This window comes from Cibotium barometz, chromosome 50 (genome assembly GCF_041138505.1).
Source record: "Cibotium barometz isolate CiBa-2024 chromosome 50, ASM4113850v1, whole genome shotgun sequence".
NCBI lineage: Eukaryota > Viridiplantae > Streptophyta > Polypodiopsida > Cyatheales > Cibotiaceae > Cibotium > Cibotium barometz.
This window is the reverse complement of record NC_141095.1, coordinates 23,296,505-23,309,165: the sequence shown is the minus strand read 5'-3', so window position 1 is coordinate 23,309,165 and position 12,661 is coordinate 23,296,505. Positions and strand designations below refer to the sequence as shown.

General features: G+C 53.6%; 1 protein-coding gene across 1 annotated transcript in view; it reads right to left on the bottom strand.

The window, feature by feature from the left end:
- Window positions 1-12,341, bottom strand: part of LOC147609955 (Transducin/WD40 repeat-like superfamily protein) — a 209,904-nt gene extending 197,563 nt beyond the window's left edge. Inside the window, exon 1 of the mRNA XM_086786705.1 lies at window positions 12,175-12,341. Within this exon, the coding sequence (XP_086642831.1) occupies window positions 12,175-12,267 (93 nt within the window). The 5' untranslated portion in view covers window positions 12,268-12,341. The remainder of the gene's footprint in view (window positions 1-12,174) is intronic.
- Between the last annotated feature and the right edge of the window lie 320 nt (window positions 12,342-12,661).

The following is a 12,661-nucleotide window of genomic DNA, read 5'->3' as shown; positions in this document are numbered from 1 at the left end:
TACATGATGTGTTTCACACCTGTGGCCTCTTTTGGGATAGGCACCTATGCATGGGCACCCCATATGGCCTTCCTCCTGCACGTTTAGCCAAGCCAATGGATGGTCTTCGCAGTCCATGCCAAAAAAGCCACCATAAACCCTGACGTATATTGCTAGTTACCATGCCAACGATAGGTTCACGAATATGTGCTCCGCTACCTAAACCTACAACTCTGATTGATGCCTGTATACCCGGCTACAAGCCCAATAAGTGCCTAATACATCGAATCATCATTCAAGAGGGTTACATCGGTGTGCGGGACAAGTATGTGTCAGAATACGCAGCGGAGATGATGACAATCTCTGGAAACACTAGAGCAAGAACAGTGCAGAAAAACAGCACAAGAGAAGGAGAGAGATAGAGGCGTTTAACTCTGCTCTATATACACAAGAAGATCCGCAAGAACAAGATACAATGGCAAGGGGTGTGGGGGTCCATTTTATATGAACCCCAGGCAGCAGTCGGGGCCTGCTCCAGAGGTAGCCGACAGGGACAAATCTCCACGACCAGCCCTCATAGACCAGTCGGCCAGCAAACTTGAGTCAGCCAGGTCTAAAATGAAGTCGTGTACAGTCGGCCAGAAGAGATGCGGCTGCCAGCTCATGACTGCCCCCCCAAGCCATGGAAAAATGGGAAAAATATGGGGAAAAATACGGGGAGTGAGGAAAAATGAGAAAAGCACCTACAAGGGCAGGCACACCCACAACAGAGGCCCTGGTGTCTCAGTAAAGGCACGAGATGACTTCTAACACCCCCTCTCAGCTTCTGGCTGTGAAACCAACCACAGGGAGCTGGGGTGCCGCCTGAGCAAAGCCTGAGATAGCGACTTCGTGAAGAGGTCCACCGTACTGTCCTCCATCGAACAGAGCTCTAGCAAGATGTCATCAACAACGATCTGTTCACGAACAAAGTGCCTCTGGATGACCGTGGGTTCCTCCAGTGGAAGCCCAATCCTGCCATGCAACCTCTGCAACCTCACCACCTCACAAGCAGCCCGGTACTCTGCCTCTGTCGACGACAAGGCAAAAGATGACCGCCTCTTACTGCTCCATAAAACTACTCCTGAGCCTGAAGTAGATCTCCTCGTGTCTGGATCTCCTCCCCAATCTGAGTCACTCCAACCATGGAGTCGGACTCCATCCATCAATCCCCCTCCTGTGTAAAAGAGACCAAGATCCTTCGCATGCTGCAGAAACCACAAGATACACAATCCTGCCTCCCAAAGAGTCATCTGCAAACACGAGCTCATCAGCCTCATCAGGAAGCTCCCGTCCAATCTGGTATCCATCAACCAAATCAATGAACCATTCTGCTTCTAAGTCAAAGAGGCATCACACTGCTCACAAGGATCAACACGTGTTATGGTGGGAAGCCAAGTCCTGAAAACCTGTTGAAGACCACGCAAGGCCTTCTGAAACCTGTCAACCACCCCCTCTGAATCCGGAACCACAAAGCCTGGAGAATGTGCAACAACCACCTCCTTCTGCAAGTAATCAACTCATAGTAACATGGGACGGGGAACGGGGACGGGGATTCCTCGGAACCGGGACGGGGAACGAGGGACGGCATACAAAATATGCAATTTTAAGTAAGCACTCATTCAAGAAACTTAACAATACTAAAACAAAGTCACTTTACACTTTCAAAGCATCAATATTAAGTCATACTAGCAAAAAAATGGGTGTTACAAAAAAGGAGATCGGGCACCCAGGACCCAGTTGCCAAAGGCTAAAGCAAAAGACAAGGGCAAAGGCCTAGGCCCTAACCACGTAAGTGGCATACAAAAAAGAGACTATCACTACAGTAGTACATATGTCAAAAAGCCTCAAGGGGCATGTGAAGTGCTGGCCTCACGATCATGGGTCCCTGCAATGCCTGCAGGCTCCATAGAGATGTCCTCCACTTGCTCCTCCAACTCCTCATCATCTTGAGACATCTCCCACTCGGTAAATGCAGCAGCCTTTGCAGTTGCACTCTTGCAAAGCATTCGCAAGTTTGCACTCACAAAGACTAGACCATTTGCCCGTTCCACCCCAAGACGGTTCCTCTTCTTCGATGCAATGTAGTCGTATGAGCTCCAAAGTTGCTCTAGGCAGACTTAAATAGAATCTTGGAAATAAGGCTCGCTGAAGCTCCCGCCCCTCCCTGCTCGCGCTACCTGCACACCTGCGCCCCCCCGCCTACCGGCCTGCTCGCCCCCTCGCGCCCCCCTCATTCCTCGCGCCCCCCCCCTTGCCCCCCCCGCCTGCCCTCGCTACTGCGCCCCCCTCCCTCGCTTTTCTACCCGCCGCCCCACCTCGCCTTCGCGCCCCCCCTTCTTTTCGCCTACCTCCCCTCTGCAGCGCCCCGACCCCCCCCCTCCGCCAGCTCTTTCTCCCCCCCACCCCTCTTGCGCACAGCTCCCGCCCCCCCCCCCGGGCTACTCCTTCGCCGCTTCGCCCCCCCTCCCTTTTCTTGCTGATTTCCGCCCCCAGGGGGGTTTTTCCTTTTTCTTCGGCTTTCGTCTTCCGCCTCTCTGTGTGCAGCTCGGTTCTTGCAGGATCTCCGCTTTTGCCTCGCCTTCGCCATAGCTTCAGACTCTGATGGAGGCTCCTCCCGCCCCGCCTCAGAGGGACTCGCCCGCAGCCCCCTCGCCCGCCCCTGAGGACACCCCCATCAGGCTTTCTCTTTCGCCAGAAGAGGAAGCGAGCCTCACCGCAGAGGTGGAACGCCTCCAGGCTCATTCCACCATCTGCCGTATAGTCGGCACTCGCCCCAGCAGAGGGGAGATCCGGGATCTTCTCCAGGCCCGCCTTCTTGCAGATGTGGGCAAGATCCTGGATGTACAGCTACTGGGCCGTGGACATTACCAGATCGAGTTCGAGACCGCCCAGAGCGTGGCCACGGTCCTAGCCATGAGTCCCCTTGACATCAGGGGTGCTCGGGCTTTCTTCAGACCTTGGCAGCATGGCTTTGACCCAGCAGCGGCGGCTGAGCAGGGAGAGCGCCTTTTCCATGTTACAGTTTGCTTCCCTGGACTCCGCCGGGAGTATCTTCCGCTCCTCTCTAAGCTAGGAGCATTGGTGGGCTCGGTACTCGAGATTGGCCCCACAGCAGCTTCAGTGGTGGCCAGAGCAGCTGGGCTACCTTCGGTCAGAGTTTTGGTGTCTGACATCTCCTCCCTTCCTAAGGTCATTCAGCTACTTAGGATAGGGGGGGGATGGATTGATCAGAGAGTGGAGTTCTCGGGGCTCCCGAACCAGTGCTTCATTTGCAGGCAGGTCGGTCATCTGGCCAAGGCTTGCCCTCGCAGGAGACCCCGACCCTCACCACAGCAGCAGGCCCCTGATGGCCCGCCCACAAATGCGGCTCGGCAGGCAGCCTCCGGGACACCTGCTCAGGCCACAGAGACCTCGAAGTGGCAGCCTGGACAGGGGCGCCGTCGAGGGAGACAGCCACAGCAGCACGCCCAGAGACCGCTGCAACAGCAGCCACAGTCTCAGCATCATTGGGTTCCCGTGAGGCACAGCTTTGCTCCCCTCCAGGAGGAGACCCCTGTGACGACAGAGGACCAGGAGATGCCAGCACCCCCTCCTTCACCCCCCCCACCCCCGTCCCCCCCCACCGCCTCGCTTCCACCTTCGCCTCCTCCCGTCCCCGCTCCGGTTTCGGCAGCGGCTCCCTCTCCACCCCCCTTGCCCCCCCCTCCTCCCCCCCCGCCCGCCTCACCTCCCCGGGAGGCCCTGGCAGTCCCCTGGCGTTCATCACCTGCAGTCCGGAGGGCGCTGAGCACCGACCTCGCTCGAGCACCACAGAGGAGACTTACCATGCCGATTCGGGCTTCACAGATATCATCTATCCGCAGTCGGCTGAGTCGCCTCGGCATTAGACAGTGCTCGGAGGCTTTTGATTACGCCTTCACACGGCTTTTTGGAGCAGAGGGCCCCCATGAGCCAGCACCCGTCCGAGTTTATGTAGTGATACCTCCGGCCCGCGGGGAGGAGGCACTTGATTCAGCGGTGGCCTTCTCGTTCCCTCTATGTGGCCCATGCGACCGGGAGTGGACTCTAGAGCTCGCTCTTAGCACTTTGAAGACTCAGGCAGTTGAGTTTTCTCATCATGTGAGCGATCTGGAGGTGACTGATGTGATAGGCCGACTATGGGAGTTGGCTCATTTTTTCTTGGATCCCGGGAGTGTGGATGCCTCAGGGATTCGTCATTTGGTCGTTCGCATAGTGGCAGACTTAGCCCGCGACCCTGGATATGTATGTATACACGAGGTTGCTCTGTCAGAGCGGGAGGCAGTCGCCATGGGCCACAGCCACTGGCGCCTGATCCGTGATTCTTGCAATACACCGGGTGGGCAGATTCGCAGCCGCTCGGATGGGGACTACTCTCCATCCAAGCCGCTTGCGAAGGCCGGCCGTACGGCCGAGACAGCATCCACCTCAGCAGGTCACCCATGAGGATCATCTCATGGAATGTACAGGGCCTTGGCGGAGCACATTTTATACACTATCGTGGTTGCTTGAGGCAGGAGCTTCAGAGATGCCTGGTTGGTGGCAGCATTGATATTTTGATGATGCAGGAGCACCACTTGGGTGAGAGCACGATCCGGAGATATGGTTCGGTGATGCCTGGTAGATGGGACACCTTTTGGTTTGCAGGGTTTGGTCCTTCGGGTGGACAGGGAGGAATATGCATGGTCATTGCAGATGTATAGCGGCAGGCCATTGTGGATCGAGGGATCATTGTGCCTGGTAGAGCACAGTATGTCATTCTGAGGATGCATGATGGGCTATTGGGCGTGCTCAACGTCTATGCGCCCAACCATGCTAGTGCCAGAGTAGAGTTCTGGACCCAGGTTACGGATGCACTGCCAGAGGCCGCACATTGGTGTGTCGGGGGAGACTTCAACATGCTTGAGGACCCGGCCGATAGGGTGGGAGGCAGTCATGTTACAGTGCACGGCACGGAGCTTGCAGCTTGGGACCGGTTTTGCATGTCACTGAGGATCCCTGATGCATGGCAGCATGGGCCTTCTCCCGCTCTCAGGACAGTCTTAGTTTCTCTCGGTCGGATCGCCGGCAGGGAGGGACTAATCTATCACGGATTGATCGCTTTTATGTGGGCGATTGGTTAGGGGAGCGAGGGGGCTCCGTCGGCATTCTCGCTGGCACCTCATTTTCAGATCATGCGCCAGTTATCTTGACATTGGAGGAGAGGACACGGGAGCCCAGCTTGCAGTTGAGGATCCCAGAGAGGGTACTTACAGATCCCAGTCTCGCTGAGGACATTGAGAGGATCTGGCATGATAGTCAGTGCTCTGACCAGGATGCAGCAGGCCAGTGTGCCCAAGGACTCATCGAGCTTAGCTCTTTTTTGCACGCTCTGCAGCTTTGACACGGCTGGGAGAGATTCGCGAGCAGGAGCAGCGGCTGAGACACAGCCTTGCTTCGCTTCAGCGCCTTCAGGAGCAGCAACTTGCATGTGAGTGGGTGGCGTCCCAGCTGAGCCAGGCACGTCAGGACGTTAGAGAGGCAGAGGAGCAGAGACATGAGTTTTACTATCGTCATCAGGCCTCCCAGTGGACGCAGCTTGGTGATAGAGTGACTGGGGAGTTTTTTGAGATCACTGAACCCCGCCATGCTCGACCGTCAGCTTGGTAGGCCGGATGGATCGGTAGCTACTGAGCCTGGGGAGATCAGAGGAGGGTCACAGATCGTATGCGTACAGTTCTTGGTGCGCCTCTTTCAGAGATTGAGCTTGCTGAGGCCTTGAGGGTCCTGCCGCGACATAGTTGCCCAGGGGAGGACGGACTGACGTCGGCCTTTTTTATGCGCTATTGGGACCTTTTCGGGCCAGGCCTCCGCAGGGGCTTTCAGTATGTTTTGGACACTGGGGTGATGCCACAGAGCTTTTCAGAGGGCTTGATCTTTCTTATCCCCAAGGGGGAGGGAGTATCAGATGATATTCGGCATTGGAGACCTATTACGATCCTCAATACTGTCTACAAGGTCTTAGCAAAGGCCTTGAGTTTGAGGATCCAACCCTTCCTGGGGGAGTTGATTCATGCTACCCAGACAGGATTCGTCAAGGAGCGCAGTATCCTTGACAACATCTTTACTTTCTGGGAGGCGACGGCCCGAGCTAGATTTCTTGGTGAGGACTTGGTCGTGATGCTTCTCGATTTTGAGAAGGCATACGATAGAGTTAATTGGGGTTTCTTAGAGGGCACTATGCTTCGCCTGGGCTTTGAACCAGGCTGGATTAGAGGGGTGGCGGCTCTGTATTCCACAGCTCGTAGCCAGGTGTTGATTGCAGGAGGACGGGGGCCGAGTTTTGAGCTGACCAGATCAGTCCGGCAGGGGTGTCCCTCGCCCCTTTTCTTTTTCTCTTCTTTGCGGAGGCTATGAGCATGTATTTGACGGCAGAGGAGGTTGGTTTGAGAGGACTCCAGCTCCCAGTCCGGGGGGAGGACCTACTCGATGCTGAGTTTGCTGACGACACGGGCTTATTTTTGCACGACCAAGAGGCCAATCTTCTTCGGGCAGAGCAGTCGCTCCAAGTTTTTAGTGCAGCTTCGGGAGCATTGATCAATTGGCGCAAGACAGTGGCCTTTTGGATCAACAGCGCTTGGCATGGAGCCCGGACCCCGGTTTTAGATGGATTCCTCCTGGCACAGCAGTGCGGTATTTGGGATGCCAGATTGGACTAGATTTGTCACCTGAGCAGCAGATTGCCCCGCTTCTTCTGAGCATTCGGAAGAAGCTTTTCTATTGGAGTACAGCTCAACTATCCTTGGCTGGGAGGGTGGTGGTGGCAAATCAGGTGCTGTTAGCGACCATGTGGTACATTACGTCTTGCTGGATCTTCTCGAGCTCTTGTATCAGCCAGGTACAGAGGCGGATCAGGAACTTTCTTTGGTCTGGGCGGGACGGTCAGCCAGCCCGAGCAAAGGTTACATGGGCAGTTATTACAGTTCCGCTGGCTCAGGGAGGCTTGGGCATTATAGATCCAGTCGATCAGAGTAGAGCCTTACTGGGGAAGCTTATTGTTCGGGGGCTGCTTCCAAGCGCAGAGCCGTGGAAAGAGCTTCTCTTGCAGCGGCTGCAGGCTCGGGCTCCCCCAGTAGGGGGCGAGATTCGCTGGATCTTCATAGAGATGAGGAGGACAGGCCTCAGTAGAGGATGGGAGGACAGATTTGCGTTGAGCATCCTGAGAGCTTGGGAGCTGCTGAGACCGGGGCTCTCTCAGCGACCTCCTTCTTGTGTTGAGGAGCGGGCCAGACAGCCGCTCATCTGGAGCCCATCGGTTCGCACAAAGCAGGGTCATATGCTGGGTTCTCGGCCTCGTCTAGCCTGGGGACCTTTAGCAACAGGCCCAGCACGTAGTTTTGGAGACTGGCAGGCCTTCTGCAGTCTCCCAGAGGAGATCCAGTTGGAGAGGCTGAGTCACTTCAGAGGGGGGTTGATTATGAGGGATGATATTCAGGAGGCACTCACAGAGGAGTGGTTCACGCCTTTCGAGCTAGTGGCCCCACGGTGGATGGGAGCCTTTACACAGTTGGAGATCCTGATTGCTGTCAGAGCTTGCACTGAGGATGGCAGATGCGTCTACTATGAGATTCAGGATGAGGGCAAACTTCAGAGAGTGGAGGTGGAGTCGCCTTTGGTTGCAGAGTGCACCTTTCAGAGAATACGGGTAGTGGCCGCCGCTTCTCGGAAGTGGCATATTGACCCCGACCCTGCAGATGTGCTCCCGGATTGGCGCATATGGGCATATGCAGCGCACCCCTTGGCCCGGCTACAGTGGGACCCTGGGGAGTACGAGTGGCATGATCCTTATGCATCCCTTGAGGCCACAGAGATCACCTTTTTCCAGTATACTGTTCGGCTAGGGCGGCATATTTTGACGGCGAGGAGGATGGTCTCTCCAGCTGCAGCGGGGCACTAGCTGCTACAGGGACTCTCACAGGAGTTCCTGGAGGATTTTTGGGCCCGGCTCTGGGCTAGTCGACAGGCCCGCAGGATCTCGACTTTCCAGTGCACAGGGGCTCAGCAGTTGGCACCTGGCTTGCTTACAGCGGTCTTCCGGCGGCCTGCGTCCGATGCGGCCACCCTTTGGAGACACAGAGACATTGCCTATGGGATTGCCCTCAGGCGCAACAGATTTGGTTGCGGATGCTGCGTATTCTGGCCCCCCTCTCTCCAGAGGGTATGTTTACGTGGGGTGCCGCTGCTTGGTCGACTTCGTCAGGGCCTGCTATGGGTTATGAGATGGAGCAAGACAGTCAGGCCATCAGATTCATTAGGGGCCAGCCTCGCCTGGTTCCGTCACCGGATTTCTCGTCCGCCAGCTGGACACAGGAGAGGGATTTACGATGGGAGCTCCTCAGCAGCCTCACCATCTGGTTCACCTGGAGGGCCCGGTGTTTCAGGGCCTTTGAGGGGAGACTGGAGCCACCAGCAGAGACTGTACGGGGGATTTGGCAGGAGTTGATCCACACCCTGCGAGGACAGTATGACCACATCCGGGGCGACTCGGATGAGGCGATCTTGCGGCGCCAGGCCTTTCACACCACCTGGCGCAGCGGCCCCTTCTATACCTTACACACGGGATCCCCCCGTTGGCATTACAGGCCACCTGTTTGGCTTTTCCCCCCTCCTATTGTATGATTTAGCCCCTCAGTCCTTTGTACTGATGCTTGTATTTTGCAGCACCTAGGGAGAGTCTCCCAAGCTGCCTTGCTTTGTTCACTGCTCTGTTTTCTTATGAGCAGGAGAGATCTTTTGTAGCCCTACGGGCGTTTTTATATAACTAATGAAAGGATCTTTTCTCGAAAAAAAAAAAAAAGTTGCTCTAGGCAAGAGGAACTCACTGCCTGGCTGAGAATGCGGATGGCTAGATGCTGAAGCTCAGGTCCATCCGAACCAAAATCTTCCCACCACAAAGCAGCCCCAACTTTGAAGCGATCATCCTGTGCATCCATGTCTCCATAAGAGCCCTGAAAACTCCTATACCTGGACAACTGGTCATGGATCTTCCGCCTAACATTTGGGTCAGACACAAGTCGAGTCAAGACAAGTCTCCATAGCTTGCTCACCTCTACGTCACTTTCTTGCCCTTTGCCCTAAAACTCAGGGTCCACCACATAGGCTGCTGCATGCAAAGGAGAGGAGTAGGAGTTCCACCTACGCACACACAGGGCATGGATCTCCTCATACCTGTCCTCATCTGGCTCCAAATCCCTCAGCTTCTCTAGCATGCTGTCCATAGCCTCATATACCTTGCCGATGCATGGCTTCATACCATCCACAAGCCTCATCAAGTGGACAATAGGTTGAACCATAGCATCAATGCACTTCACTTTTTCCCAAAAATCAAGGCTCTCTGCTTTTTCCTTGCATAGAGCTCCTGTCTCAGTGGAAGCCAATGGTGAAGAAGTGAACTCGTCACTAATGAACAACTGTCTCAACGCACCACTACTCTTTCAATCGGTGGAGCATCAAGAAGTTGTAGGCAAACCTCGTATCTGAGTATTTGAGGAGCTGACGGCTAGATTTTTTGGAGAATTCATGGCGTAGGAACTGATGGTTTGTGACAAATGTCACTATTTGGCTGCCCACTTTGATGATAGGCCGGATCCATTGCAAGTCCCGAATATCCGTCAAGAGATTATTTAAGCAATGTGCCATGCAAAATGACACGGTGATGTTGGGATACATGCTCTCAATGATCGCTCCGGCTGCCCTGTTTGAAGCCTCCCCATCAGCAACAAAGCCCACAACTAGGTCTGGGCCAATGATCTCTATGCCACTAGCCCACTCTGCTGCTAGCACATCAGCACTCTTCCCGGTCCCAGAAGCATCATGTGAAGCGATGAAGTACATCTCACCACGGGAATATGTGACAAGGCCATGGATGGACCTCTTCCGCGTATCACTCCATCCATCGGCTATCAGGGACACTCCATTCCTTGCCCATTGTCGCTTCGTGTTTTCTGTTGCTTGCTCCACAAGCCTCTTCTCCTTCTCTAGCAATGTGGTGCACAAGGACTCTGATGATGGGGGTGTATAGTTTGGACCATACTCCCCTATCTTCTTCACCATGACCTTGAAGTAGTCCGATCTATCCACAAAAAATGAATAATTTAATAACCGATCAACTTCAAAGTTCAAGTAACTTGTAAGAGGAACATTGTAAAATGATAGATCTTAAGCTAGACATCTTAATTCTTGATTACCTCGCAGCATGGAACGCAATGTGGTCATGAAAGAAGAAGCGGGCTATGGCCACATCCACCTCTTCCTTCTTCTTGGGGTCCCAACTACCCTCAAGAGTACTTTGTCGGCGTGAGTGTGTGGATGTGGTCGGCATGGAGAAGGATGGTGTTGGAGCATGTTCTTGTGGGGCGGGTGATGCGCTCGCGGGTGCCGATGAAGTGGATGCCAAACCTTGGGATGGCCTCACTAGTGTTGCGGGATCCATGGCCACATGCGGCACTCTCCTCCTTGAAAGCAAGGCCTCGTGTGCGGCAACACGTTCAAGAAGCCGCCTTCTCGTCTCCGGTGTGACCTGATCACAAAATCGGACCTCATGACCAGGCTCATGCAAGAGGTGAGCTCTCACTTTATCCGCCCCACCCGTTCGCCTATATGGACATAGCTTGCAGGACCATGGGCGAGAGCCTCTTCCACTTCCAGGATGATCGGAGTTGACCTCTTCCCACCAAGACCAACCTTCGGTCCTCCTTCCTCTATTCGTATTGGCGCCGTCGGAACGAGGTGCGGGGGATGGTCGCGATGAAGATGCCATGGAGGCAAGCAAGAGGAGGTGAGACCGTGAGTGTAGGAGAGAGATGTAGGAGAGGCTTGAGCAATGGAGGTGAGTGTAAATCAACAACGCAACAGTCCCCCTCTTGCTCACACAACTCCCAAGAACTATCAAGAGCCTAGGGCTTTGATACCATGTCAGAATACGCAGCGGAGATGATGACAAAATCTGGAAACACTAGAGCAAGAACAGTGCAGAAAACCAGCACAAGAGAAGGAGAGAGATAGAGGCGTGTAACTCTGCTCTATATACACAAGAAGATCCGCAAGAACAAGATACAATGGCAAGGGGTGTGAGGGTCCATTTTATATGGACCCCAGGCAGTGTCGGCCTGCTCCAGAGGCAGCCGACAGGGATCTCCACGACCAGCCCTCATAGACCAGTCAGCCAGCAAACTTGAGTCGGCCAGGTCTAAAATGAAGTTGTGTAGAGTCGGCCAGAAGAGATGCGCCTGCCAGCTCATGACTGCCCCCCCAAGCCATGGAAAAATGGGAAAAATATGGGGAAAAATACGGGGAGTGAGGAAAAATGAGAAAAGCACCTACAAGGGTGGGCACACCCACAACAGAGGCCCTGGTGTCTCCGTAAAGACAGGAGATGACTTCTAACAGTATGACTTGATGTATGTGGGACTTGCACACATGACCCTAAATATCCTGTGGTGGCACACTGGCTGACACATCCCTAGACAAGGGCTCACAAACAAGGAGCCAAGTGTCTAGCGAGAAGGCTTGCACTTTTTTGTATAGTCATGTCCATGGCATCCAAGTGTAGCATGCACCTGACATTTAATGGTATTATTTTTTGCCTTGCAAGAGACTGGCGAACTAGTGTTAGTTGGACAAGAATTTTGCCTATAAATAGGACCCCTCACTCCCCATTCTAAACATCTGCTGCAAGATTTTCAGGAACAGCCAAAAGAGAGAGAAGAAAGAGACAGATTCAGCATGCCATTACCAGGCTGCAAGAAGCAGACCCACACTCACAAGACCTCACCCTAGCTAGTCCCGGGCCTCTATAAGCAACAATGTGGATAATTTTCAAAGGAAAAAACCCTTTTAAATTTTCTGGGTCTCTAGAGGGCAGCGTTATCAAACAACCATCCAACAAAAGGAAGCATCCATGTTATCAGAGAAAATCAGGTAACCCTCTTATAATTTGGCTATTGTTGTAAACCCTGAACTAAATTGTACCCATTTCAATGATAATTCACAAGATTAATTACGGTCGATCAATGTTTGAAAATGCATGGAAAATAACAAAATCTGTCAATTATACACGAAAGGAAGGAGCAGAGGCAGAGTGGAATAGTTGCATACTTGGGTCATATTGTGGTCGCGAAGATGGGCGACAATTAGAGCGTTAACATGGCGCTGGAGCTGGCCATCGTGCAAGGCTTGCTCCACAGACATCTTCAAACAGCTGATCTTTGCAAGCCTTTCCCGCTCCCCTTACTCTGTTATGTGTGCTAGGAAAATGCTTACACAATACTTTAGTATTTTTATTTTCAGTTTATCTTAGTTAAATACTAGTATTGCACCCGCGCATTGCTGCGGCGGCCGACCAAGGTTCCAGAAAAGAACTATTCCCTCTCTACAACCATCTCTCTCTCTCTCTCTCTCTCACACACACACACACACACACACATGCACATGCACATGACCCTCTCCCTCTCTCTGTCACGTACACACACTCTCAAATGTTGAAACTCTCTCTCTCTCTCTCTTCTCACATGCACACACATATACACACCTGCTCTCTCTCTCTCTCTCTCTCTCTCTCTCTCACACACACACACACACACAC